Below are 27,196 nucleotides of genomic sequence, written 5' to 3'. Positions count from 1 at the left end.
ATCATTGATGTTCCTATCTCTCTCTCCCTCTCCCTTCCTCTCTGAAATCAATAAAAATATATTTTAAAAACATTCTTGCAGCACGGCACATTAGTTGAAAAATCACTGTATTAGCTCCATGCTAAATATAACATATGTACTGAAACATTAACCTCATTACAATGCAGCAGGGCTGCTCTTACTATACAAGCATCTCCTCATGTCGTTCCAACCTAAGTATACTCTGGACCAAAAGAAGAGAGATCCCAGATCTCAAACTCAACTTCTGCCTCCAGTTAAAATCCTTTTCTACTCCTCTCCTCTTCCTTCTTTGTTTTCTTTGTTTCAGACCTTAAAGCTGAACTACACTAACCCCTTATTCCTTCCTCTTTCTCATGGTAATGTCACCAACATGGGTGCATGTTGACAGGACACAGTAGGATTTTTTTTTTTTAAGTCTGAGATAGGTAAATCTCCAGAGCTGTCTTGTCCCCAACTCACCAGCTCTTTACTTGAGAAGGCAGCTTTCCATGAAATACAGAAACAGATACACAGGAGATGAGAAAAAGTAGTAAAAAAAAAAGAATAATAAACAGTGTTGTTTCAGATGCTATTTCTCATTCCCTACAATTCAGCACATCAACAGCAGAAATTGAACATTTCCCAAATAATACGTTTGAAAGTGTATGGTTCTGCTTGCCCTTTCGAAACTATGGTTTTTTAAATCGATTTCTAAAATAGAAAAGGCCTACATAATAACTATGGTTACTACATTGATGTCATCACTCTGTAAGGGATATAAATGTTGAATCATTATGTTGTACACCTGAAACTAATATAATATTGTAGGTCAACTATAATTTAAATTTTTTTTCTAATAATAAAAATATCTTTACTTTAAATAAAATAAGAAAGGCCTAAATGTCTAGCAATTAAGCAGATGGTGCCTTTATTAGAACAAAAACCAAAGCTGAAGGGCAACAGCACACATACCCAGATGAATTTACCTACTTGTGAGAGTTAAAGGAACCAAAATTGGAGTGAAAACATATTAGCCAATAAAATTCAAATGGAGAGTTCAGCAGCACAGGTGGGTATTTAAAATTGATTTAAATGATCTGGCATGCAGTAGTGACATTTTCCATTCTGCAGTCATGGCCATCACAATGTGTTATGAACTTATTAAATTCACAAGCTAACCCCAAATAAGTCAGATTCAATATAAGCAGAAGGCAACTAAATAAACTAATGATACAAGGGGAATCCAATATATTACATTCCTTTTGCATTCATAGGAAAAAAGAACCAAAACCAGACAGACAGACAGACATTCATATAGACACAGGATATCTAACATTGGGGTCTGGCTGAGGGAAGTTCATACTTAAAACAATACATGCAGTGAGCTAATCCAGGTTGAAAGACTATTTCTTTATGCCAAATGCCTTTTCTGGATGGAGTTTAATCAGCTACAAGATGCTTCCTTATTTTTAACTCAATTGTAATATAAACATTAGTTCACAAAATCACAGTCAGAATTCGGAGAGATCATAAGAGGTCATTTAAATTCTCTTATTTCTTATGGAGCCAGCCTGACTTTGTCTTCTCCAGATTCTATACGCCACGTGGTAGATGTGGGATCATTTACATTTTTGGTTCATTTTGGCAAACTCAACCAAAATCCAGGGCAACTTCACAGAATAAACTCTCCAGAAATAAATCATGTAGAAAAAAAAGTATTCATCATTGTGTACTTCTTGAGAAATGTCACAAGGCACATTAGCGTCTTTTCCATAAAAACACCAAAACAGTTTAAAGGTAAAATGGACTTGTCCCATATTCTGATTTAAGAGGTTGTAAAGTTGTAACCTGCCTCATTAAGTAGTTATTCTATTTCATCCTATACTGGGTTGCATTTTGAGAATGACCAAATTGATAGGGAGAGTTTTCAAATGATAATGACATCATGTAAAATAGAAAGTCCTGCCTAAATGCCAAATTATCCTAACGGCTTAAAACACCGTGGTACTTTATTAATGAATATAAGATTGTAAGATTGTGGTCATGCTTCCACTTATTGATTTAAAAATGAAAAACAGTAACAACCAAAAAACTGACCAGTCTATTGACACAATAAAGCATGTGTATTGACCAATTTAATATCAATTTGCTGTGCTTATTTAATCACATAGATTAATAAATTCATAATATGCTCTGATTCCTTGAGGAAGTCATTTATGATTTTAAAATTATCATGATTAAAAAGCTATTATATCTAATATAATGGGTTATTTTCTAAGTATCAAAATCAAATGTATCAATTTTAAAAGACTAAATAGTTTAATCACATCAAGAATTGTGCGTGGTCAATTTATTTCTCATCTTAATGGTTCTTCTTGAAGGAATATAAATTCTGATAGAACATGAAACTTATTAAGTATTATATGTAAATATGTAATATTAAATCTTTGAGTATAAATAAAACGTATTTTGTGCGTTCTGCCATCTGGGGGCTAATGTGTTTGGCGATACAACTTAATGCATAGCTCTAACTTTAATAAAACATGTAAGCATAAAGTATTCTAATTTGCAAACATTAATTATGACATAGAAAAAGAACTGAGGAAAGGTTTTCACAGTGCCAGGTGCATAATGGGCACAAAAATAAATATTTGTCAAATGAATAAATAGCTGGACAAATAAAACTGAAATGGGGGTCAGATTTTAAAATTTCATGGTTAACCATTCGTACTAAAATTACTGTATTTGAAGCAAGTGGATTTTAAAAATCAACTCTAAAGATTTTTAGTCTGTAACTAAAATGCAGTTATTAATTTCCTATGTTTCATATTTACTTATAAGTACACAGAAGTATAAAATTAAATTTCAAATTGAAGATTGGCTGTGGCATAGTACATAAAGTGAAGAAATTTTTATTAAGGAATATCATATGCAAAAAGGCAGTATCAACAATTAAAAATGAATATAATTTAAAAATTGGAAAAAAATATTCAGCCATATAGACTTCCAAATTTTGAAGTAGTGTGGCATTACAAAGGAGAGAACCTCCAATTGATGTCCCAAAGCTTTTCTTTTCCACTGTACGACAATGACATTAAAAGTTATAATCCTAATAATACCTTTCAAATAGTGACAGATGGTTTCTTCAAATAGTCACTATACCTTTTAATTTAGTTTGCAAAAAAAGATCCATCTTCTGAAATACAATGTAAGTGCACTTACACTCATGTATATTCTCTTTTTAAACCACCAAGTTGCAATTTAATCAAAGCAAGCTTTTAAAGGACAACACAACAGTCAAAGTAGGGACTACCCAATGATCCGCTAAATCCAGGGATGAAGTTTTATTATCTGGAGAAATAGTTGGACTGCATATTTCAGAGAATCCTCCCTAATTCTCAGGCAAGCTCTGAATGGTACTGAGTGGGCGGCAATAAATTTGAGATTATGCTCCCTTGCAAGCATACTCCCTAGAATAGTAACTCTATGCAGACTATTAAATGCAATGTGATTATGCTTCAACAACCTGGCCATGTAGAGCAGGGCTGATGGACATTTATAAAAAGCTGAATAAAAAGGACACATTTCTAAGTGAAATACACTTTACCTGTCCTGAGTTGACCCGAAGAAGTATAGGAGCTAAGTTCATTCTAATGCAAACCCAAGGCAATCAAATTCCTACATCATCCACAAAGCACAGCCAACAATGAATTTAGGCTGGAAGATGTTCAAAGTAAATATAACCCAACAGTCATAACTGTGGCCTTCATTAACATCACCTCAGCAGGTCTAGCTTTAAAAGTGTGGCTTCCTGATAGTGTTAAGAGAAATTAGCTGCCAAATGCAAACCTGAATACCAAACTGAGACGACTTGCTTTCTCAGACTTCCACTATAAATACAGGGACTATCCCGTGAGATCACAATGGCGGCTTTTAGGACAGTGATTGTCAACCTTTTTCACCTCATGGACACATACACTAATTACTAAAATTCTGCAGCACACCAAAAAAAATTATAATTTTATATATATATATAAAATTATATATATCTGATTTAAAAAATAAGTATCATTTTGATTCATTGTGGTGCTGGCGGCTGTCATTTTTTTTTTATTTGAAATCTAAGAGAAAAGATGTCAGTGCCCCTGACTAAATAGTCAGGTATTCCATGTTTTAAAAATTCTTGCAGCACACCGGTTGAAAACAGCTGCTGTGGCACACCGGTTGAAAACAGCTGCTTTAGGATAATAAATTGATGGCAGGCATGGGACAGTGAGGTCACAGTGAGTGATTAAAAATAGTCCTAATTTTTGTTACTGAACATGTCATCTACATGCTAGAGAATGCTTCCTTTTCTATTCACCAGAGTAGGAATGGAGTGGATCCAATTCATTCAAAAGTGGTATTAAGTCATTAAGAACTTAAAACATGTGGACAGCTGGAAGACAGCCTATTCCTGTCTAATCCAAATGAAAACTGCCCTCTGATTTCTCAGGAGAACATTCCTATTGACCCTGAATGTAACCAACAGTGTAAGAGTAGATGGCACTATTTCTGCTTGGAAATCAATAATGCAGAGTTTGAATTGATTCATGGTGCTTTATTCAATCATTGATTTCTGTTAGCAGATTCAAAGGCAAAAGAATAGTATATAGGAGCCACACACAGTCTTCTCAGATTCCTGACAGATTTCTTCACCAGGTGGTGGAGTGACATGGTGGGTTGGCTGTGCCGAAGCCCACCTGTGCCTGTAGTGGAACCTGGCACAAGAAATGCAGGCTTACAATTTATAAAAGCAGAACTGGCATAGATTTCAGAGAGACTGTCCAATGAGCCAGTGGGCATATGACTTGGGGAGACAAAAGAATTCCTTTCAAACACTGGAAAAACATTCTGGTCTTTTTAGACGATATTAAATAACTGTAGAAATAAAGATGAAAATCAAAGTTTAAATCCTATCAAAGATGTTCACAGGTTAATTTTATGCTACCTGAATTTCACCTCAATTTTTAAAATCTGAAAAGGCTATCAAAGAAACACCTATCAGAAAACACAAATGTGCAAAGCAACCACTGAACCATGGTTGAATAAGAAACAAATATAACCGATTCACAATTGTGATTAGAATTACAATGCTGGCTGTGGCAAATTATTATGGCTTGTGGCTTAATCCAAGAAGACTTGCTACTCGTTTTTAGAATTTGAGGGTATCTAATAAACTGTCTCTAAATCCTAGCCACAAACCCTACTATAGTAAGTTAGCTATAGTTAACTGAGAATTATTTAAGTAATAATTCAGAGTCATAAAATTTTTAAATGGTTCAAGATTTTACCAGTGTACACTGTATGGCCCATTGCTGATGTAGTTCAGAGTAACTGAATTAAACAGAAGAAAACAGTTTACATCAAGGGCCCATGCTACTACACATGAGGAATTACCAAATGAAGATCAATGAAAATTGCTTCAGGATGAGGGGATAGTGATGCAAAGGTCGGTGGTAGATAGTTTGGATTGTACAAGAAACAGGGGTCAATGTGGCTCAAATGTGGCACAGGAGTGACTTTTTAAAAATAATAAGGTTGGAGAGACCAATGGAAGCCTAATCATGCAGGGCCTGTAGGGCAGGTTAAGGGGTTTGGTTTTACTCTTTACTAGAGGCCCAGTGCACAACATCCCTCTCGCAGTCAGACATCCCGCCAGCAGTCAGACATCCCTCTACAAGTCCAGGGCGCCATGAGCCTGGCTTCTGGCTGAGCAGAGCTCCCTCTAGCCTTGACCTCGAAGTCTTTCCCACAACCTTCAACAAACATGAAGCAAGTAAACTTTCGAGTGACTGGAACAGCATTGTCTAAATTTATTTTAATGATAAACTGGTTCAAGAAAGAAAAAAGTCTGAACAACAGTGAGATGAACAAAGTTAAATATGTTTCTTTACTGCAGAATTCATAGCCTTGAACATATAATGTGTACCATACAACATACACACGAAAGACATAATTTGCAGAATTTTTCAAAATAATTGGACCACAGAAATCACTGTCAAGATACACATTTTTACATCTCCCAGGACAGGGTTCAAGAGATATCCAGGCTATGAAACACAGGCCTAACAAGACTGAATGGGAAACATTTCAACTCATCAGAAACATAATTTCTGACTCCACATTAATGCTCATGAGCAATTATTCAGAATCCACATTAGTTTTGTATCTGAGTATATGATTCAAATCTTGATTCACTGGTGAGTTTCACCTTTAAAGAAAGTATGGATTCCTTTTCTTTTCTCACTTTGACAAACTCCCAAATCAGCAAACAAGTGTACAGCAAAGGCTATGCAAGGGGATTAAGGACAAACACAACATGGTGAAAGGGTCTCACCTGAGGCTTGGAGGGCAACACACCCCTCTACAGGGGAAGAATCATAGGTCACAATCAATGGTTGACCTGTCAAATTAATCTAATGACTTACAATCCATTAATTAAATCTCGAATATGAATTCTAAGATGAAAAATCAAAAGAATGATAAGAAGATAAGATTTGAGGAAAATGCGTGTTTCAGGTTGAGAGAAATTTCTAACCCAGTGGTGATCAAAATCAAGTAGAGTCAAATTCACAGCAAGATCCATTCACAGGTGTTGGATAATAGACATCTATGATAATTCATGTCAACTCGACTTTGTCCCAATGAAATTACAAGCTTTAGCCCCAGATCAATTTGGAGACATTTGAAGAACATTTCTAATATAATACAAGGCATTCATACAGGCTCTAAAACACATATTTATTGAAATGAGAACATGCAAAACTTGTAAAAATATTGAAAATGTCAGTACATTGTGTGGCACTTAAACTGAGCATTAGCTAATTTTAATGATTGCTTTCTCCTACAATACTGCCAATAATGCCAGCAACAGATGTTGTTACTGAAAAATGCTAATTATTATATGCCCTAACCACCATCTAGCTCTCACTCTCTCTTTTTCTTTTTTTGGTTTGTATTAGCAATTACATCTATGCATGCATAAACTGCACAGGATTTGAAGTTGTGTTTTGTGTACAATGATGTCACCACACCAAAATAGCAGAGACCAGTTATTTTACTTCCAAATTTTAAACACCATTTTATAAATAGTACTGAATAAAATGAAGTTCATCTCTAATTTCTGTTGATAGTCACATTACAGGTCAATGGGATACAGTCAAATTCATTTCCATTATGTCCTAACAATCAAATGCCTTCAACTTAAAATGTTAAGACATGAAAAAAAAAATCAAAAGAATATATTCTATATTAACTTTCCAATAGTCGCTGCACTTCAGTACCGCTAAACAGGGTTACAACTTGAAAATTTTTTTTTAGCCATTCACAAAAGCAAACACAAGAAGAAAAAGGGAGATTCAGAATGAGCATAAAAGCTATCTGAAATCCTCAAAACAATATTTTCAGCTTAATTTCTAAATAGCCTAGATATCAGGAAATTTACCTTAACCTGTATTTATACTAATGAAATATGAAAATTAAGATCATACTTCATACTTAGCATTAAGTTCAATTGCTAGATATAAAAGACAAGTTAAAAAAATCTGTGCACACACTAAGGTTAAAGAATTCTGAGAATTCTAAAGAATTAGTTGCAAGAAACAGGGCTATAACCTTTCAAAGTAGAGGCGACACAATAAATAGAATATCGATTCATTTCTATGTAATTTTCTAAAAGTAATTGATAGCTTATCTCTTGCCAAACTGATGATAAGAAAAAAGTTATTCAGTGACAATGAAAGAGTGGGAACAGATCTGGAATTGGAGTTGAACAAAGAAACTTCAAGGGAAGTTCTATCATCAACGCCCTACCTTGCAAACTGATATTCTATCCTAATTCATTTCATCAAATATATTTCAGTATCTTATGTACCAATGTTAAATATCAAGGTTGTGATTTTCTGTGTAAAGCAAATCTTTGACAGATATGCTATAGAACTTTGATGCATGGAAAATCTATTTTCATTAAAAATTCTGTACCTTGTGTCAGAAATAAATGATGAATTGAGTTGGTCCTATAAGTTGATACAAAGGCAATACAATCAGGTCTAAGAACCAAGAGGTATATTAAACGAGCACCAAAGAGAGATCTTGCATTCACTGGGAACTTGGAAGAACTTTCCAGGATGGCAGAATTCTACTCAATAGCAACAAAGCTGTGCGGGAGCTTAGGAAGGCCTGTGATGAGTGGATCCTTCCATAATCATTATGAGAGATTAGTCTCAGTTAAAATATTTTTAGACTTTAGTGATTTTGGTTTTTTTTGTCACTTAAAGCCTTCAAACAGGCTACCAAACTGTAATATTTTAACTTGAGCAGCAATTACAAAATGTTCCTCCCATTACACTAGGGATACACATGCTGGAAAATGACAAGTTCTCATGACATAAAGACCTTACCTTTAGCGGAAAAAAAATAAGTCACTTGTCATACTGTATGATCTCACTTATATGTGAAACCTAGAAACACTGAACTCACAGAAACAGAGCAGAACTGTGGTTGCCAGGGGTTGAGGAGTGGGGAAAATGGGAAGATGTTGGTTAAAGGGTACAAACTTCCAGGTATAAGATGAATAAGTCCCAGGGATCTAATGTACAGCATGGCGACTACAGGTAACAACGCCATTATACACCTGAAAGCTGCTAAATTTACCTGATGTTAATGTCAGTTATATCTAGTGATCAGCCTATAATTTTATGAAGTGTTCAAATGACATTCATTTTTTAAATTATTTAAACTCTTAAAAATCAGGTCGTTCATTTCTTAAGAGCATTCATAATTGGGTAGAAGCTGTTCCCTCTTCCTACTCTTCTTTTTCTCTCATAATCCTGTTTGGTCTTTCTGAAGACCATTAAGGTAGGGATGACTACAGCACATATGGGTTACTTTCTATGTCTGTAGACAGTGTGTGCTGTTGGTCCTTAAGTAGGCACAGTATCTCATGGACAAGTCTCAGATATGAATTATTGTTTCCACCACAAATATGTAAAAAATAGGGTTCATATAGTTTGAAAGTGACAAAATATAGTGTGAAGCAGTGTCCAGCTTTAAAGATCAAAGGCTCTGAAGTTATACAGAAACAGAGAAGTGGAGATACAGAGGTGGACATAATTTATATTCTGGAAAGTCTTATATTGTAGCCACACCCCAAATCATTTGTTTCAAACATATTTTATTTATTTAAATCTTATGAAACTATGAATATTGATACACTATTGCTATATCAAGTGGGCTAGAACCTTTCAGAACTAATTAAAAATTTAAATATGAATTCCCCAGAAAATATTAATTATTTAAATAATGCTGAGACTATGTTTGTAACTGCTGCTTTATTTGGGGCAGCAACAAATAGATCTGTGAATTGGAATTTTTTAAATAAATCATTAGAATGTCTGATTTGTTTTCATAAAGTGTCAAAATTATTTTACCATAGGGACTGAGACTTGCTATTTTGCTCTCAAACACTTAGGGACCTATTTATTTTATAACTTCAATAATAGAATCCCTTCCTAAATAATTTGAATTCTCTAGCATCAAGTAAATGTTGACAAGGTGCTAAAACATCAAAGAGATGTACACCAGCTCAAAGGAAATTAAAATTCTATCATAGAAAAAGAGCCAAATAAATACAAGAAAAAAAATTCTTACAAGTAGTCAGTGATTGCAAATATTAACGAATACTTTAAAATTATAAAATCCAAGGCTGACAAGAGTATGGTGAGACCAATACTCTCATACACTATAGGAATATACTTTGGGACAGTCTTTCTGGAAAGCCACCTGGCAGTGTACAACCTTTGATCCAGCAGAGCCCCTTAGAGAAACTCGTCCTAACAACAAAAAACCACTATCAGTTACAGTCAAAGATTTATACACGAAGTCTCCTTTGCAGCATTCTAAGGTCAAAATGAGAAAATGTTATTTGTCTATTTCACAAAATACAATTGCCATAAAAATCTTAATTTTTAATATGAAGAAATATAAAATGCATATAAAGTACAGTTATTAAAGAAGAAAGACAAATATTCAAAATGGCAAAGAGCATTCTGTAAATTGATTCCAAATCTGTATAAATACACTTTATACAAATATAGATGCCACAAGAAAGAGTGAAAGGACATAGAGAAAGACATTAAGAATGTTTCCTTCTGAGTAAGCATAATCAACTGATAAATTTTATTTTCTTCTTCCTTCCAGCATTTTATAAAAGGATCACTTTGCTTTTCATATATCAGAGTAAAAATGTAAATGCTATTCTAAAACTAATGAAATCTGGTTTAATTTGCTGGACAAAATAAAACGTGATTTGCTATATGTGCATATTCAAAAACTGTCATTATACTTCTTTGACAGTATAATTCACCAATTTTTCTAAAAAAAAAAAATTCGTCATACCAACTTCAAGTTGAAAAGCCAAGGCTCTGCAATGGTAAGTGGCATCCCATTATGCTCAATGCAGTAGAAGGCATGTCCAGAAAGGCAGTCACCTCACTCCCATGCCACGGCTCCTTCTACTACCACTCGCTGAGTCACAAGTACCTTAGTTATTTATTTAACCTCCCAAAAGACTTTTCAACATAAAATGTCATCACAAAGAACTATTTACCAGTACCTTGCTCAATTCCTTCTAGCACTAATCAACCACCTCTTTTCCTGTTACACAACTGTCCTAAACAGGTACAGTGAGGCCTTGACTTACGAGTTTAATTTGTTCCGTGATGGAGCTCGTATCTCAAATTACTCGTATGTCAAATCAATTTTCACCATTACAATGACACGTGGTGCTGGGCTGATGTTGTGGCGTTCACTGTGACGTTCGCTGCGCATCCGGCCGAGAGACAGCTCATATCTCAAAAAACTCATTAGTCGGGACACTCGTAAGTCAAGGCCCCACTGTACTTCTCAGGTGGATTCTACTCTTCAATTCCTGGCTTTCATTAAAGGAAACATTCTACTGCTCTGCACAGTGCTTTAAGCATTGCATGAGGTTTCTCCCCGACTGCAATGAATATTTGTTAATTTTTACTTAATTTAAAGAGCAATTTAATTAAGAGCAATTAATCAAGAGCACAAGCTATATGTTATAAATAAATAAATACATTTTAAAATCTCCCAACAACTCTTTCAGTTTTTCTAGTCTCAAGAATATGCCATTCCAGTTCATTCTTGGAAAACAGCATACAATGTATTCCATACAATTTTCAGTAAATAAGGAATGAATCTAGGTTTCAAATACTACAATTTCTATCATTCTTTCACCAGATGAGAAATTTCAGTTTATCTGGCAATGTGAAAAGTGTTACATATATCCTATATAATAAAACCCTACTATGCAAATCAACCGAACGGCATAATGACCAGTCACTATGACAACCACTGACCACCAAGGGCAGATGCTCAACGCAGGAGCTGCCCCCTGGTGTTCAGTGAGCTCCCAAAGAGGGAACGTCTCTCAGCCAGAAGCCGGGATCACGGCTGGAAAGCGCAGCGGTGGTGGCGGGAGCCTCTCCCGCCTCCTAGGGATGCTAAGGAGTGGGAAGCAGGCCTAAGCCAACAGTCAGACATCCCCTGAGAGGTCCCAGACTGTGAGAGGGCGCAGGCCGAGCTGAGGAACCCCCACCCCAGTGCACGAATGTCATGCACTGGGCCTCTAGTTGAGTTATAAAAGACAAAAAGCTTAAAGATTCTAAAATGTGTCCTAAAAGAACCACACCATATAGGATTAAGTAACAACTCAGAAAAAAATGGGAAAAAGCATAACAAAAAGATGCAAATATAAATGGTGTTTCCAATAGCCTATTTTGAGTCATTGTTCCTTGGACAAAGCTTATGTGTCATTCCTAAATAAAGACAAGGATAGTCCCGGAGTTTAAGAATTGTGTCTTGATAAATTTCTATTTACCTCAGCAAGTGTGAAAGACAAAGACATTTTATCAACATTCCAAAGGAAAGTGCCTCTTAACCTGCCTGGACAAAATTATCAGTTCCAAACAGGATTTGGAAAATCTTGTTAAATAGGGGTGCAAACCAAACTTTCCTATTATATTGAATTTCAAATAATGAATGTTTTCAGGATGGACAATTTTCTTTCCAACCTCTACAGGAATTAGGAAACTATAGTAAGTGAGGGCATCAAAACTACATATTTCAGAGTTTGGGAAGTCACAAACTTTAGTGGTAGGCATGTGCAGCTTTTGTAAAGGAAATACCAGTTTTTAAAAATGAGTTTTGTTCATTTTAAATGAGCTAAAATAAAGAAAAGCTATAGACTAAGTAAATATTTATCAGCAGGTAAGTCAAGACACGTTTAAACTATTTTTGTATTAGTCACAGTCTTAAGTTAACAAATGTGAAGAATACACAAAGAGGACAATTAAATTTTTTATGATTCGCAACAGTTAAGCTTTCAGAGTTTCAAGTAATCTCTCCAACATTTATCATAGTAGAGTTGCTGCTACTTTTGAAACATTTTATCATGAAAATGTTCAAACATACGGAATAGATGAAAGATAGTAAAATAAACACCCATATACTGACAACCAGATTTAACAACTGTTAAGACGTTACCATATGGGTTTTATCTAAGAGAGATATTTTATTTATTTATTTTCCAGAACCACCTCCAAATAGGTCATTCACATCAACAACTTGATTCATGTGGTGTTCATAATCCATCTCAGAAACCTATAAAATACACTTTTATAAAATAGTCCCACGAAATCCAGGAATAGAATGTATCTTTATCAAAGCAGCTCAACCATTACCACTCTTAATACATCCTAGGATACACCACCTAACCCCTCTAAACTTCTGTCTTCTCATCTTTAAAAAATACAAGTGTTATACTTGAAAATATCCAAAGCCCCCCCTGGTTATTAAGTTTGATGAGTTCTATGCCCACAAGGAAACTTTATTCTCACTGTCTTGTTCAATCTCCAACATGAAATTCGAAGAAACCGTAAGACACCTAAAAAGATGCAAGACACCTGGCCAGAAGCAGCCCCTACCCCACTCTTAGTGTCAAGATGCATTTCTAGAAATCACTCCAGCGTTTAAAGTAAGGATGATGACATCTGGCACAAGTGAATTGGTAAATTATTTAATTGTCATAAAGTATTGATTCTCAATCACATAGGACTTCCTGGCATTTGGGGTATACATTAAAATTTCTCAATCTTTCATTAGCTTCCTATCAAGTTTTGCTGCTCAAGTTTTAGAAATAAGCATTTAGGTCATTAGGCTTCCATTAGAAGCAATTACTTCAAAAAGAGGAAATGTTTTCCTTCTTTACCACCACACCACGTGAGAATCTTCCACAATGATGGGTGGTGTAATGTAGCGATTTAGGATTTGCTTCAAGGATTAATGGAAAAGAGCACTCAGTCCTTATGGTCATAAATTCAGGTTATTCGGTTCCTATCAAAACCTCTCTCTCGAAATAGACATTATTTAAAAAATCATCTCAGAGTTACCAGAATGTTGAATTATTATTGAAATTTAAGAAAGATTTTCTTCAAGCCTTCCCAGGTTTTACATGTGCCCACCTACATATGAGATCAGTGATGTATAGATTATAAAAATTTTGGCTGTCCTAATTTTAGATTGAATTAAAAATTCAGCTGGGTGGAGGCAGGCAAAGGAGGAGGGGTGGGGACAGCTGTAATAGTGTCAACAATTAAAAGTTAAAAAAAAAAATCAGAATATTTCTCTGCCTAGATACTCTCCCTAGGGGACCATTAGTCCTGATTTGAAGATATGGTTCCTTTCATGTAGCCCCAATGTGAATCTCAGTTGTTTAGAAATTGTTTGACTTGACTAGAAGATAATGTACCTTAATATGAAAGCTGGCTTGGTGCCTTAGGAAAGAAGCAAAACAAAATGACCCTGCATTGCAGGAAGACATGAGGTGGTTGGTATTCAATATTCTGGCATCTGAATTGAGACAAACAGAAGACTTTAGCATGTTCTTTCACTGTTTCAAAAATTATTGCAGCAGCAAATCCTGGTAAAAGCATATGTGGATAAATATTGTCATTGTGTTTATTGGTTAGTTTATAGAACAAGAAATTACAGAATGTTAATATCTTAATTTTCGTAAGCTCTAGCCCTGTATAGCAAATTCATAAATATTAACTTATTGGTTCTATAATATCTTCCTAAAATGACAGAATGCATATTTATTTCCCTATCTAGATGAAGAAACTGGGGATTGACATATCACTTGAACATTACAAAAGATCAAACAACAAGTAAGGTAATCAAACCTAGGTCTGATGATTCCAAATTTAGCATTTTTCACATTATACTTACTTCTATGGTACTCTAAAAAATATGAAAAATAAATTGCATATGTTATAATGTTAAGTGTACATAAATCACTTAATAAAAGCTATGCTAATTATTATAATTAAAACTCAAAAACTCTCAAATTCTATAAGATACAGTAGTAAATTTATCACAGTAAATTAGAATTATTTTTCCATCCCTTTTACCTACCACTTATGGTTTCAAACTTGTACTCTCAACCTCATGTTAAAAAGAAATAGATCAGTGGCTGCCTAGGACTGGGAGAGCAGAATGGAGAAAATGGGAGCGACTGCTCATCGATACGGGGTTTTATTTGGTGGGGGAAGGACAAAAATGTTCCCAAATGTAATTGTGATAATAGTTGTGTAACCTTGAAAATATGCTAAAAACACTGAATTGTACACTTTAAAAGAGCAAACTCTATTGTATATGAATTATATCTCAATAAATTTTTTTAAAAGAATACCTGAAGCCAAAGTATAGCATTTCTACTATATTATAACATCATAAATCTAAAAAAAAAAAAAAAACTTGAAATTTGGGTTATGTATTCATCATTTACAAATGTTGTTCTGTTTAAATGATTCTTCTATAATAAGATAGGGCCCCAAATTCCAGAAATTGACATTGAGAAATAAATAGCAAACTATAGTACTGGGCAAAGTTAAATGTAAATTCAATAAAAATAAGTACAATAAATACAATAAAATCTTATGAACACTTGAGCAATCTCCCGGAAATTTAAACATGTAGCCCAGTACCACTTGGCTGTGTAACCTTCGGCAGCATAAAATCTATAGATATAAAAGCCTAAGTGACCCAACTACAGGTCGCTAGGATGCGCACTGACCACCAGGGGGCAGACGCTCAGCGCAGGAGCTGCTCCCTGGTGGTCAGTGTGTCCCACAGCAGGCGGGCCACTCAGCTGACCCATGGGCGCCAGACATGGGGCTCACAGCTGGCAAGTGCAGCTGTGGTGGCACAAGCCTCTCCTGCCTCTGTGGCAGTGCTACCGGGTGGCGGCGGCAGGCACAGCCAGGCCAGGGTGAACGGGACCGGTGCAGTGCCCAGCCTGGGCTCAGGATCCTCCCCAACTGCCTGCTGCTTCACGCACTACTGCATCCCTCGGGGGATGTCGGAATGCCGGTTTCACCCAACGCCCACAAGCCAGACTGGCCTGCATCAGCGCAGGAGCTGCTCCCTGGTGGTCAGTGTGTCCCACAGCAGGCGGGCCACTCAGCTGACCCATGGGCGCCAGACATGGGGCTCACAGCTGGCAAGTGCAGCTGTGGTGGCACAAGCCTCTCCTGCCTCTGTGGCAGTGCTACCGGGTGGCGGCGGCAGGCACAGCCAGGCCAGGATGAACGGGACCGGTGCAGTGCCCAGCCTGGGCTCAGGATCCTCCCCAACTGCCTGCTGCTTCACGCACTACTGCATCCCTCGGGGGATGTCGGAATGCCGGTTTCACCCCACGCCCACAAGCCAGACTGGCCCGCCGGCCTGGCCTGTGGGGATCCAGCTGAAACTGGCAGTCCGACATCCCCCAAGGGGTCCCAGATTGCGAGAGGGCACAGGCCAGGCTGAGGGACCCGACCAGTGCACGAATCCATACACTGGGCCTCTAGTAATATATTAAAGCACAGTAAGATGTGGCCCCAAATTCAATAAATGTTAAGGCATTTATTTTCTCATATGTAAAATGAGGAAATTGGTCAGATAATTTTTATAATTTCTAGCAATTCTAAAGTTCTATAAATTTCCAATTTAATACTAGATAGACTGAAAGCCCTGGACCAAATGGCTTTACAGGTGAATTTTATCAAACATTCAAAGAATTAACACCTATCCTTCTCAAACTATTCCAAAAAATTCAAGAGAAGGGAAGATTCCCAAGCTCATGTTGTGAAGCCAGCATTACCCTAATTCCAAAACCAGATAAAGTCCCAGATGAACACAGATGCTAAAATCCTCAATAAATGTTAGCAAACTGAATCCAGCAATACATTAAAAAGATCATACAGCATGGTCAAGTAGGACTTATTCCAGGGATGAATGGTTGGTATAATATCTGCAAAACAGTAACAAAATAAGGGATAAAAATAATATGATCTTATCAATAGATGCAGAAAAAGTATTTGATAAAATACAGCACCCATTTATGATAAAAACCCCTCAGCAAAGTGGAAATAGAAGGAACATACCTCAACATAATGAAAGCCATATATGACAAACCCACAGCCAACATCATACTCAATGGGCAAAAACTACAAGCATTCTCCTTAAAAACAGGAACAAGACAAGGTTATCCACTTTCACCACTCTTATTCAACATACTACTAGAAGTCCTAGTCACAGCAATCAGACAAGAAGAAGAAATAAAAGGCATCCAAATTAGAAAGGAAGATGTCAAACTGTGATTATTTGCAGATGACATGATGTTGCATATAGAGAACCCTAAAGATTCCACCAAAAACTACTAGAATAAGTTCAGTTAAGTAGCAAAATATTTATCCTTTTTTGCTTAAAATATTGTGTCATTCACTCATCACCTGAGTCTCAACAAGAGCATAACATTTTTTGTCACTCATACCAAAATGACTTACATTCAGAAGAATTATGTTCATATTTTAAAGATGTAAATATGGAATTTTTTCATTTTAGAATTTCCTTTTTGAAATGTTCTCCATGTCTGAAAACATCCAATAGTCACAAACACTTTTCCTTTAAAACTGGAAAGAGGCAAAGGTCAAGGGTGATCTGGCATAAACAGTTGGCGCTCAAAAGAGTAATTTTTTATTGAGCAGAAAATGTAAATGTTAATGAGTGAACTTCACAGCCATTTCTCATAAACAAGTACTCAATGTTCTCTGAATACAATGAGCCCGTGTTTGTGCCCTCTGTCTTTGCTCATTCAGTGTCTATTCCCAGAATTAGCTACTCTATTAAGTTCTACCTACCTCTTAAGATCCCTATGTTTTCTCTAAGTACTTCCATGACATTTCTTTCTTTTGTGTTCACACAACTTTTAGTTTTATTACATGGTACTTGTCACTTCCCATTTTAGACATTAGTGTTTGGGTTCCTAACTCAGCAACTGGATTTTAGACACTTTTGAAAATAGACTGTTTGGTCCCACACTTAGGCAAACCAGTTAACCTCACTAGGTTTTTAGTTTACAGTCTACATCATGGTTGCATTTTTCAGCTAATAATTTCATAAAATGTTCTTCATTAGTATCACCTATTTCTGGGAGGGTACAGGAAACTAGGCATTCAAGCTACTAGTGGCCTTGTAAACAGGTATTGCCTTGTAAGACAGGAATTTAGCAATAGATAGTAAATGTCATTAATTATTCATTTGGTCCAGTTAGTCAATTTTAAAAACATATCCTGGAAATAATCAGGGTGCACTCTATGGTTTATGAAGGTGTTCATCAAGAAGTATTTATCATGAGGACACTGGTAATAACGTAGCTATCTACCATCTAACCATAGTGGATTGCTTAAATAAGTTATGTTGCAGCCATTCAATAGAATTTTATTTACATACAAGAAATGTTTAGTAACATGGAAAATCTTTCATGAAGTGTCAAGTTTAAAAGGAAGGTTATAATATCCCCCCAAAATCTAATTGCAAATAATACTTTCCTTGCCCCTAGATCACAACTCACACTGGGTAGGTGCACATACACTGCACTCTTTTAAAATTCTGAACATGGGGTCAATATGGTCTCAGATAATGTTTTTGAGCCAAATATCAAGAGATTCCCATAAAAGGTAATAATGAATAGTATATCTATACCAAGAACAGTAAATTTAAGTATTTTGGGAGTGAACTTATAATCAAATATAATGGTGTTGAAAAACACAATTCTTAAAAGTGTTGAGAATACACATAAGACTTTCTGTATTTCTTTGCATTCTCTTCTAACCAAACATGCTTGCTTTTCCTCCTGCATCAGTAACTGTAAAGATAACTTCTTTGCTTTGTTCAGTTTCTGGAAATGGAAAAGAACTTCTTTACAAGTTGTTTTAAGTAAATCAGGATTGTATCTGTTTCATTGTGGGTTAATTCGAATTTTAGGTGCTCTCTAGAAACCTAATCAATAATCCAGAGGAACCCTCAGAAATTGGGGAATACTAATTCTCCAAGAGTTTCTGTCGAAGTTCATTGGTCCAAGGAAGATTTTTCTTGCACTTCTTCAAGCTGACTCTCACGCAGATAAAATAAACTGGGAAAAACCTCGAAGATTTATTTTTCCTACACCATGTTAAAAGCAGGGATGGCCCAATTTGCAACTCAGACCCTGTGAGTCAAAGTCAGGGTGGGGGGATGAATCTTTAGGATCATTTCCCTGGGCAATTGAACTCTAACAAGTGAACCCCCTTGTTAAGATCTAAGGGTTCATTTAGGAATAAAGATAATAAGAATGATGATAACACCCCAACACCCAAGAGACATTAAAGAACCTCTATGTTCAAGGCACTGTGCTGGCCATATTACATTGATCCACCCACAACAATGTATAAGATAATCATGATAATAGCAATAACAACCAACTGTCACAAGAGCAACCAACACACACGACATCTTATTATGTAGCAGGCTCTGTGATATCATTTTATAAATACGTATTAATTTTTTTAATCTTTATTGTTGAAAGTATTACATATGTCCCCTTAAAATTCTCACAGCTCTGTGTGAGAGAGACAGATAAGCACTAATTCTAACTCGGTTTTCTGAAAAGGAAGAGGAGATACAGATATTAAATGACTTGCCCAAGGTCACATTACTGGCAAGTGGCAAAGTCATGATTGTTTGAATTCATACTATCAATCTCCACAGCAGCATGAACTCTCTTAACCACTAAATTTCTTCAAACAAGTTTTCTGAACTTGCTTGTTTTACATGGGAAATGCAAAGTTGTCTTTTGTGTTTACACTGCTTAACATGCACTTTTGATACATGACAGCCATTCAATACATGATCTTGGATTTGAATTGTTTTGTTGTTGTTATTTTTATTGAATTTATTGGGGTGACATCAGTTAATAAAATTATATAGGTTTCAGGTGGACAATTCTATATCATCCATATATTGTGTTCACTACCCCAATTAGAGTTTAATTGTTTAAAAAATTCTTAATAAAAAAGACCCAGTCTAGCAAGTTAAGTTGACTGACTTTTCAACTTATTTTTTAAGGAGCTATTATACCCTTTTCCATATAATGATGATTTAAAAATCTACGTTTGGGTATAGGGATTTAGGTTCAGTGACTGCATGACTCAATGCTTGTGGTATAGAGATTTACAACAAACTAAAGTATCACCCAAACACCAGACCAACTATATTATTTTGCATTAAAATGAACCAATCTATCTTTTTTATAAAACTGCAAAATGAGCCCATTACAAAGGCATTCAATATACAAGTTTAACTAGAACAAAATCTTTTTTCCCTTCAAATTATGTAGCTCGAACTCAAATATCAAGATAGTTTTGAAAAAACCGTATTTTATTATGTTTAAATTTCTAGGAGAAACCAAGTACATCTCCACCTCACAAAACCCTAGCAGAAACAAAATACTCCTAAAACTACCTGAAATTAAGTGTAAAGAGGCATTAGATCTGGAATCAGAAAACCTATGTTTAATTAAAGTTGTGCACATACTAGCTGAGCAATTAATGACATGTTCCTAAACCTGCCAATTTATAAAACCTGTCTCACCACTTGTTTCAGGGGAATAATGAGAATTTCCTTGCTACCTATCTCTTAAAGATAAATGCTATAATTATTCATTAATACTCTATGTATTAATGATGAAATGTATGAGAAAATACACTAAAACTTAAAGGAAATTATATCAGTGATAACAAGACTTTCCAGTTATGAAAGCTTGAGTTTATTTTATTGCTGTATTTGGACATACTTCTTTCAGTTTTCTTAAAGCAAAGTTAAATATTGTATTGTGAAACAGTTCAATGTCTTCTTTCATTTGTTGTTTTTCCAAAAGTCTTGCTTAACCTCTATCAAGCTATACTTTCATATCTGTCTATTCTTTACTAAGCAGTAAAAGGTTCTGTCTGTTTTTATAGGTAAACTTTGTTATAAATTAATCCTCTAGAATTTCATAGAACTGAACAAACTAGAAGAAAAAAGAAAAGAAAACCCTTGAATGCACTTCACATCCTTTCCAATTTCAGTTATTTGTACTCATTTACCTTGCCCAGAAATGAATAAACTTTGTGAAGCTGAGGAAGCTACCATAGCATGAAATTTTCTATATTCTTCTATTTCTATGGTAGGAGTTCTACTAATTGTTTATTTTACAGAACTAAAAATAAAGTACCAAGTATACTAAGAGAAAATGGCAATGTTCACAGTCACTGGTAAGTGGGAGTGGATAATGTCTCTATACTTAAAATTTAGCAGTACACTCAACTTAGAAATTTCCCCTTGAAATTTAATAAACTTTATCCCTAGGTAAACACAAATCATTAACACTTTAGTCACAATTATCAAATGATAAAAATAAAGGACATCTTTTATCCATATCCATAATGCTATTCTAAACCTGATCTAGACTTACACAAATGATATCTTGACTGTTAAAGAACTATTTAAAATGCAATCTTATAGAATGGTTTTAATTATTTTTAGTTAAATGACAAAGCATTATATCACATCTAATTATGCTGCTCTTAGCTAAAAGTCATTGACAGCATGAGTTTTCTAATGAACAAAATGTTAGTAAATTAGATAACTGTTTTTTTTAAATAATTTTGCCTGAGGAGCTATGGCAAAATAGAGGTCTAAAATAGCACTGCTTGCCTGGCCAGAGTGGCTCAGTAGTTGAGCATTGACCTATGAAGCAGGAAGTCATGGTTTGATTCCTGGTCAGGGCATATGCCTGGGCTGCAGGCTCAATCCCCAGCGAGGGGCATTCTCTCTTATCATTGATGTTTCTATCTCTCCTCTCCCTTCCTCTCTGAAATAAATAAAATATATTAAAAATTAAATATAAAAATAAAGTAGCACTGCAGGTTTTGGAAGCCACAAAAAAAAACACACACAGTAGTATGCTTCTCTCTCATTGATGTTTCTAACACTCTCTCCCTCTCCCTTCCTTCCTCTCTGAAATAAATAAAATATATTAAAAATTAAATATAAAAATAAAGTAGCACTGCAGGTTTTGGAAGCCACAAAAAAAACACACACACAGTAGTCTCCTCTTATCTGCAGGGGATACATTGTAAGACCCCCCAGTGGTTGCCTGAAACCACGAATAGTACCAAATCCTATAAATCCTGTGTTTTTTTTTCCGATATGCTCATTCCTATAATAAAGTTATAAATAGGCACAGTAAGAGGTTAACAACAATAACTAATAATAAAGTAGAACAAATATAACAATGTACTGTAATAAAACTGGTGTGAATGTGGTCTCTCTCAAAGTAGTATACTCTATGCATAGTATGGATACACTAGACAAAGGGATGATTCACATCCCAGGCAGGACAATGCTGGATGGTGCACGAGTTCATCGTGCTACTAAAAATGAAGCAAAATTTAAAATTCATAAATTATTTCTTTCTGGAAATTTCCATTTAATATTTTTAGCCCACGGTTGACCATGGGTAAGTGAGAAAAGTGAGAGAATAGATGAGGGAACCTGCTGTACCTGATGACAAATAGGGATGCAGGTGTTGTCTCTCTTGACTCATTCACTTTTATCTGTCATTTCAACCCCCTAAGGGAGTGTGGAACTAGAGGGAGAGTAAGGAAAGGCATCTCTACCCAGGTGCCCATACAGCTTTGATGCAACAGGCCTAAAGCATCAGCGAAGACACATGAGATGCAGGCAAATCCTTCCATATTTGGCTTTTTTTCCCCTATTAAATACCTTCACAAATCTTCTGAACTAACCAAAATAAGAATTTTGTCATAAAACTAAGAAGAGACAATACTCATATGACCAACTAGAGTTCTCCCTCCAGGCTAGAGACCATGATTCTGACCTTTTCTGTGGTTCAAACAATACGTGTGTGATTTGATTATGGAAAGATATGGAGTCTGAGAGCTGACCTTAAAATATACACATCCCAACATTCAGATCACGACAAAGAAAAGCTCCAGTGCCCTAGGATTTAATTATTCAAAGATAGAAAAGTTTTCAGTCTAAAAAAAAGATTAGGTAACTTGAAGGAATAAAAAATATAATTTACCTTTATAGGGTGTGAGTTATACACCATTGCATTCTATGTCTTCTTTAAAAACATATATTCAACCTTAACTACGTCTAAATAAAGGGGACCTACACATGTAGATGTAAAATGATGTGTGAACTTTCCTCATCAGTGAATGTGAAAATCCTTTCAGAGACTCTGTGACATCGTGGTCATATATTAAGCCTCCACACAGCTCTTTAGTGTCTGTATGTGAAAACACACACACACACACACACACACACACACACACCACACCACACACGTGCGCACACACAGTAAGCCTTTTGTAGACATCACCCATCAATCCAGACCTGCTGGGTGGAATCTCCTGGTCTACTTCTATTTTTCACAGAGTGCTCAGAGGCAGCTGTTCTGATACCACAAAGGACATGGGTTTTCAGCATGATTTTGAGATCAGCATTCATTCACTGTATGTGTGAATCAGAAGTCACCAAAATGGCATGTGTATACAACACAGAGAGAAAAAGACAACCAATTGGGTCGCAAGGAGAGATCAATAGAAAGTAAGAACAAAATTATGGTCTACTATATGTGATTTTACCATAGCATATTGTATAATTTCTAAATGGATAGATAGAGAGATGATTAAAATATTTTATTGATAGGACTACATGATCAAAAAAGTTTGGAGATGATTAAAACCATGTAAACTAATTTCCATATACATGCAGGCAAATAAAACATATTACTTAAAAATTTTTAATGCTTAAATCGTAAGAAATTCAATTTAGAACACAAATTGTATATTTTTCTAATTTTTTGTAATAGTTTATATCTCAATATACTGTACAAAAGCTGTTTTTACCATCTCCTTGATGAATAAGTATTCTGTGAAAATTGGCACTAGAGAAAAAATCAGGACTTACAAAATTCCTTTCAGATTCAACAAAATTCAATCAACTTTTAATCCAAAGATTTAATGATAAAATATCCCCAAATAATCAGATTACAATAAAAACAAATGAATATTAATTTTTAAATCATTTACTGTGCTGTAGTAGAAGAAAAACAATTTTATAGTCAATATTTTAAAGGCGCCTAAGCAATGAAAACCAAATCTGGAAAAATTGGCATCCAGCATGAGGTAATTTTAGGTCATCAGGGCAATTTCAATGCTGCTAATTATATCTCCAAGAAAGCAGATGCCTATGTTTCTGTTTCCTGACCAAATTTTATGGGATGTATAACCAAGAATAATTTTAAAAGCCTAAAAATACAAGTGAATGTGTGACTTGGGTGAGAGAGGGGGAACTCTGAGAGCTGTGGATTCCAAGTGCCTCTTTTCATTCCTCCCCTCTTTTCAAAACATACATGAGGGGAAAAACACAAAATGAGAATATTTAACACAAATTTTCAATTATGCAACACATGCTATTTTCCGACATTCAAGACAAGTATGAAGATAAACAAAGGAAGACAAGGTACCATGGCAGAAAATGTCTGGTAAAAGACAGAATTTCCCAATAAGTTTAATTTTTTAAAAGATAGAATTTCCATATGATATGTAAAAAGAGAGATCCAGAAAAGGAAAAAAAGGGGGGGGGATTAAAATGCCAATATAAATTTAAAATAGTCATGTCTCCCTTAGATTATGCAACATTTTTTTCTCATTCCTGTCAGTCTGGAATATATTTACAATAGACTGTCTCCATATTTTTAATGAAAAAACACTGAAACTTACAGCATTTCCTTTCTCAGAAACTAAATTTAGAGAATGTAGGAGGTATAGGTAGAGATGAAGTCATTACAGCATTTACAATTTAAGAACAGAATTTATAGTGTCTTAAGAGCAAATAAATGCCATGCTTATTTAGACCTGTGAGTACTACAATTAACTATTTGTGGTTGGTCTAGATATTTGTGTCAGTATTTGAGATGGCAACTGTTAATTAATATTTAATTCTTCAACTAAACTTTTATTTATATCTTATAAGTTAACACAGTCAATAACTAAGATCAGTTTTCAAAATATAACCAGGCAAATAAATTATATCTGTTGCTAGCTGATTTATTTCATAGTAATTGTGCTACTTCCTATTCTGGACTTGCAGTTCTTTGGGCAAAATCTCATATATTATTGCCTTATATTGACACCTACTGGAAAGTACTGGAATTGTATATTTCTTATTTCATTATCTGGGCAGTTGTTAATTTTGCATCTGTGAAAAAAAATGTGGAAGATAAAATTTTAACTGCAAATTTTAATTTCCTAAAAGAAAAAAAAAGCATCATTTATTCTAAACATTTTAACTGTAACGGTTTCTTTAGGAAATTATAAATCTCAAGAAGTCTGCCCAGAGAGTATTTCTGATGGGAATTAATTTACCGAATGACTTCAGCTACTGAACTTCTGTTTATTTGGGGTATGATTATGAAACTAATTAAATAACTTTGTCCAGTATTTGAACTTCTACTGCTTCATACACCAGACTAAATACTTTGGGTCACATGACTTGAAAAATTACCTGATTTTGTGAAAGTATGCATACAAATGAATCAGAAAAATGACCCAACTATTAGAAAATGGATGCTTTACACATTCACATTTGAAGTTAAAAAGATAAAACAACATGCATTAGTGAATGAGCCTCACTTCTCTATTATCAAAACTACCTGCTCATATAATACCAAAATGTTTTCCCAGAATAAATTTATTCCCTGAATGGACCAAAAGACAAGACAATGAAAGCATTCATTTACAAATTTTTACAATTAATTATTTATTAAGTTGTATTAACTTTTAATTAACTTCTTATGCAAATGAAACACTTCTATAAATTTCTGTGGATAGCCTACTACCTTAATCTGTCTCCTAAAACTTTTCAAAGAAAATGTTTTCAGACAGAAACACATTTAATTGACCAAATTATAAGAAATAAAAAATATGAAGTGATAAAGTTAATAGAATACTGCCTTCCTCCTCTACCCCAGGCTGCTGCTACATAATATGCACAATTTAAGTGCTTGGGCCTATCATATTTTATATCATCATGAACGTACTATTGTCCTAGTGACAGCTGTTCCAATTACAAATGAGTTTGGGCAGCTAAGGGGACAATAAGCTATGTTCTTGGAAATGGCACTAAGAACATGAGGTGAGGGCAGAGCACTGCACAATTTACATTGTACTATATAAATTGCTTTAACATTCCTGTTATAATTCCTTTCTTTTATATCAAATCGCTCCAATTTTTAACAAAAGTAATGAGATAGTGTGAACATAGTTTAAATAAAACTATGATCAAAAATATAACAGCTAACTTTAAAAAATGCAGGCACTCACTCAATGGTTTATGTTTAGGATGACGTGGTATTTGAAATTTGCAACTGTCAAACAAGTTGCCTCTTGCAAGTGTACTTAATCTACCTGTCCAAATAAAATTAAGTTCCTTAAGTGAAACTGTAATACAGGAAGACTCACAAATATAGGGGATACAGTATGATGAGAGTAAGTCTAATAGTTTTGAAGATGTGCTTCAATTTTTCAAATTAAAAAAACACACACAATTAGCTATAAAGAGATGCACAGTTTTTAAGTAACCTACTGAAAGATTATTCTAAACTCTTCTTTTAAATTTACCGAAATTTCCACAAGGATAACGTGCTACTCAATATTGAGACACTGCAAAGTATTACAGAGGTAACAGGTCTTGATAAATGTAGTTTTGCTGTATTTTCTTCAAACAGTTCACTAGCCCTACTCAGAAGATTTTGTCAGCCCCAAAATAAAATAATCACGAAACACTACTGGTTCCTGATTCTTAAACAAAATTTAATTAGCAGATCACTTTAGCAGCTTTGACAGTCCCTAAGGAAAGGAACCCCTCCTGGGTGAGAACCCTGAAAGATGAGTTTTGAGAGCCTGAGAAGCAGTAGAATTGTCAGAATTATTTTCAATCACCAGTTACCTTACAGAGCTTCTGATACCGAGGAGAAGAAACTGCCATCCTTTGTAACCGATGTAACAAAACCACAACTTTCTGCAGAGACGTTCTCACCACAGCCATCATTTTAAGTTTACCACACTTCTGGAGACACCTCAGAATTTGCATTATAAATGAAGAGCAATGATCATTTCCTCCTGGTCACTGGACAATGATTTGCCAGTTCTCTGAGCATGCTCGTTTCCAGGAATGCATTTGAAAGATAACAGACGCTCAGGTTCTTGGCAAAAGGAGGCTGCTATGCCTTCAACTTCTTCTCAATTTAAAAAGCGTATGCAGACGCCACCCAGAAAGCCCCCCAGCAGATGCTCCCAACCAGTACTTGCTCAGCCGGGCATGGCCAGGAAACGAAGCAAGTTGAGCAGCCAAACGCTGCCTGCTGCTGGAGAGAAGCGCGCTCAGTAGCCAAAAAGGATATTAAGTGAAACATTAAAGCTGCAGATACGAGGCAGACACCCCCTGGGAACAGAGATTCAACACATCACCACCGCGGTGCATGCCTCCTAGCGGGTTTGTATTAAGAGATCAAGTAGCATTCACTCTCTCACTGTAAAGAGGGATGCATTCACCACCGGACTAAACACAGCTCTGGCCGTGCTCTGCGCGATGAGTGAATAGACTCTGTTATAAATCTTGAGAAGAGCAGAAGGGACCT

The 27,196-nt window shown here is 35.3% G+C and overlaps 1 protein-coding gene across 3 annotated transcripts in view; it reads right to left on the bottom strand.

Annotated features, from left to right (window-relative positions):
- The window catches only part of UTRN (utrophin), a 461,667-nt gene that overhangs the window by 191,017 nt on the left and 243,454 nt on the right, over positions 1 to 27,196 (bottom strand). The window contains exon 1 of one of the 3 annotated variants that reach the window (XM_015558522.1): positions 26,506 to 26,718. The exons of the other annotated variants lie outside the window; for them this stretch is intronic. Within the exon in view, the coding sequence (XP_015414008.1) occupies positions 26,506 to 26,649 (144 nt within the window). The 5' untranslated portion in view covers positions 26,650 to 26,718. Of the gene's footprint in view, positions 1 to 26,505; positions 26,719 to 27,196 lie in introns of those variants that run through there. 3 annotated transcript variants of the gene reach the window in all.

Source organism: Myotis davidii, unplaced genomic scaffold, assembly GCF_000327345.1.
Source record: "Myotis davidii unplaced genomic scaffold, ASM32734v1 scaffold292, whole genome shotgun sequence".
NCBI classification, from domain to species: domain Eukaryota; kingdom Metazoa; phylum Chordata; class Mammalia; order Chiroptera; family Vespertilionidae; genus Myotis; species Myotis davidii.
The sequence above is the reverse complement of the archived record's forward strand: the minus strand, read 5'-3'. Positions and strand labels throughout refer to the sequence as shown.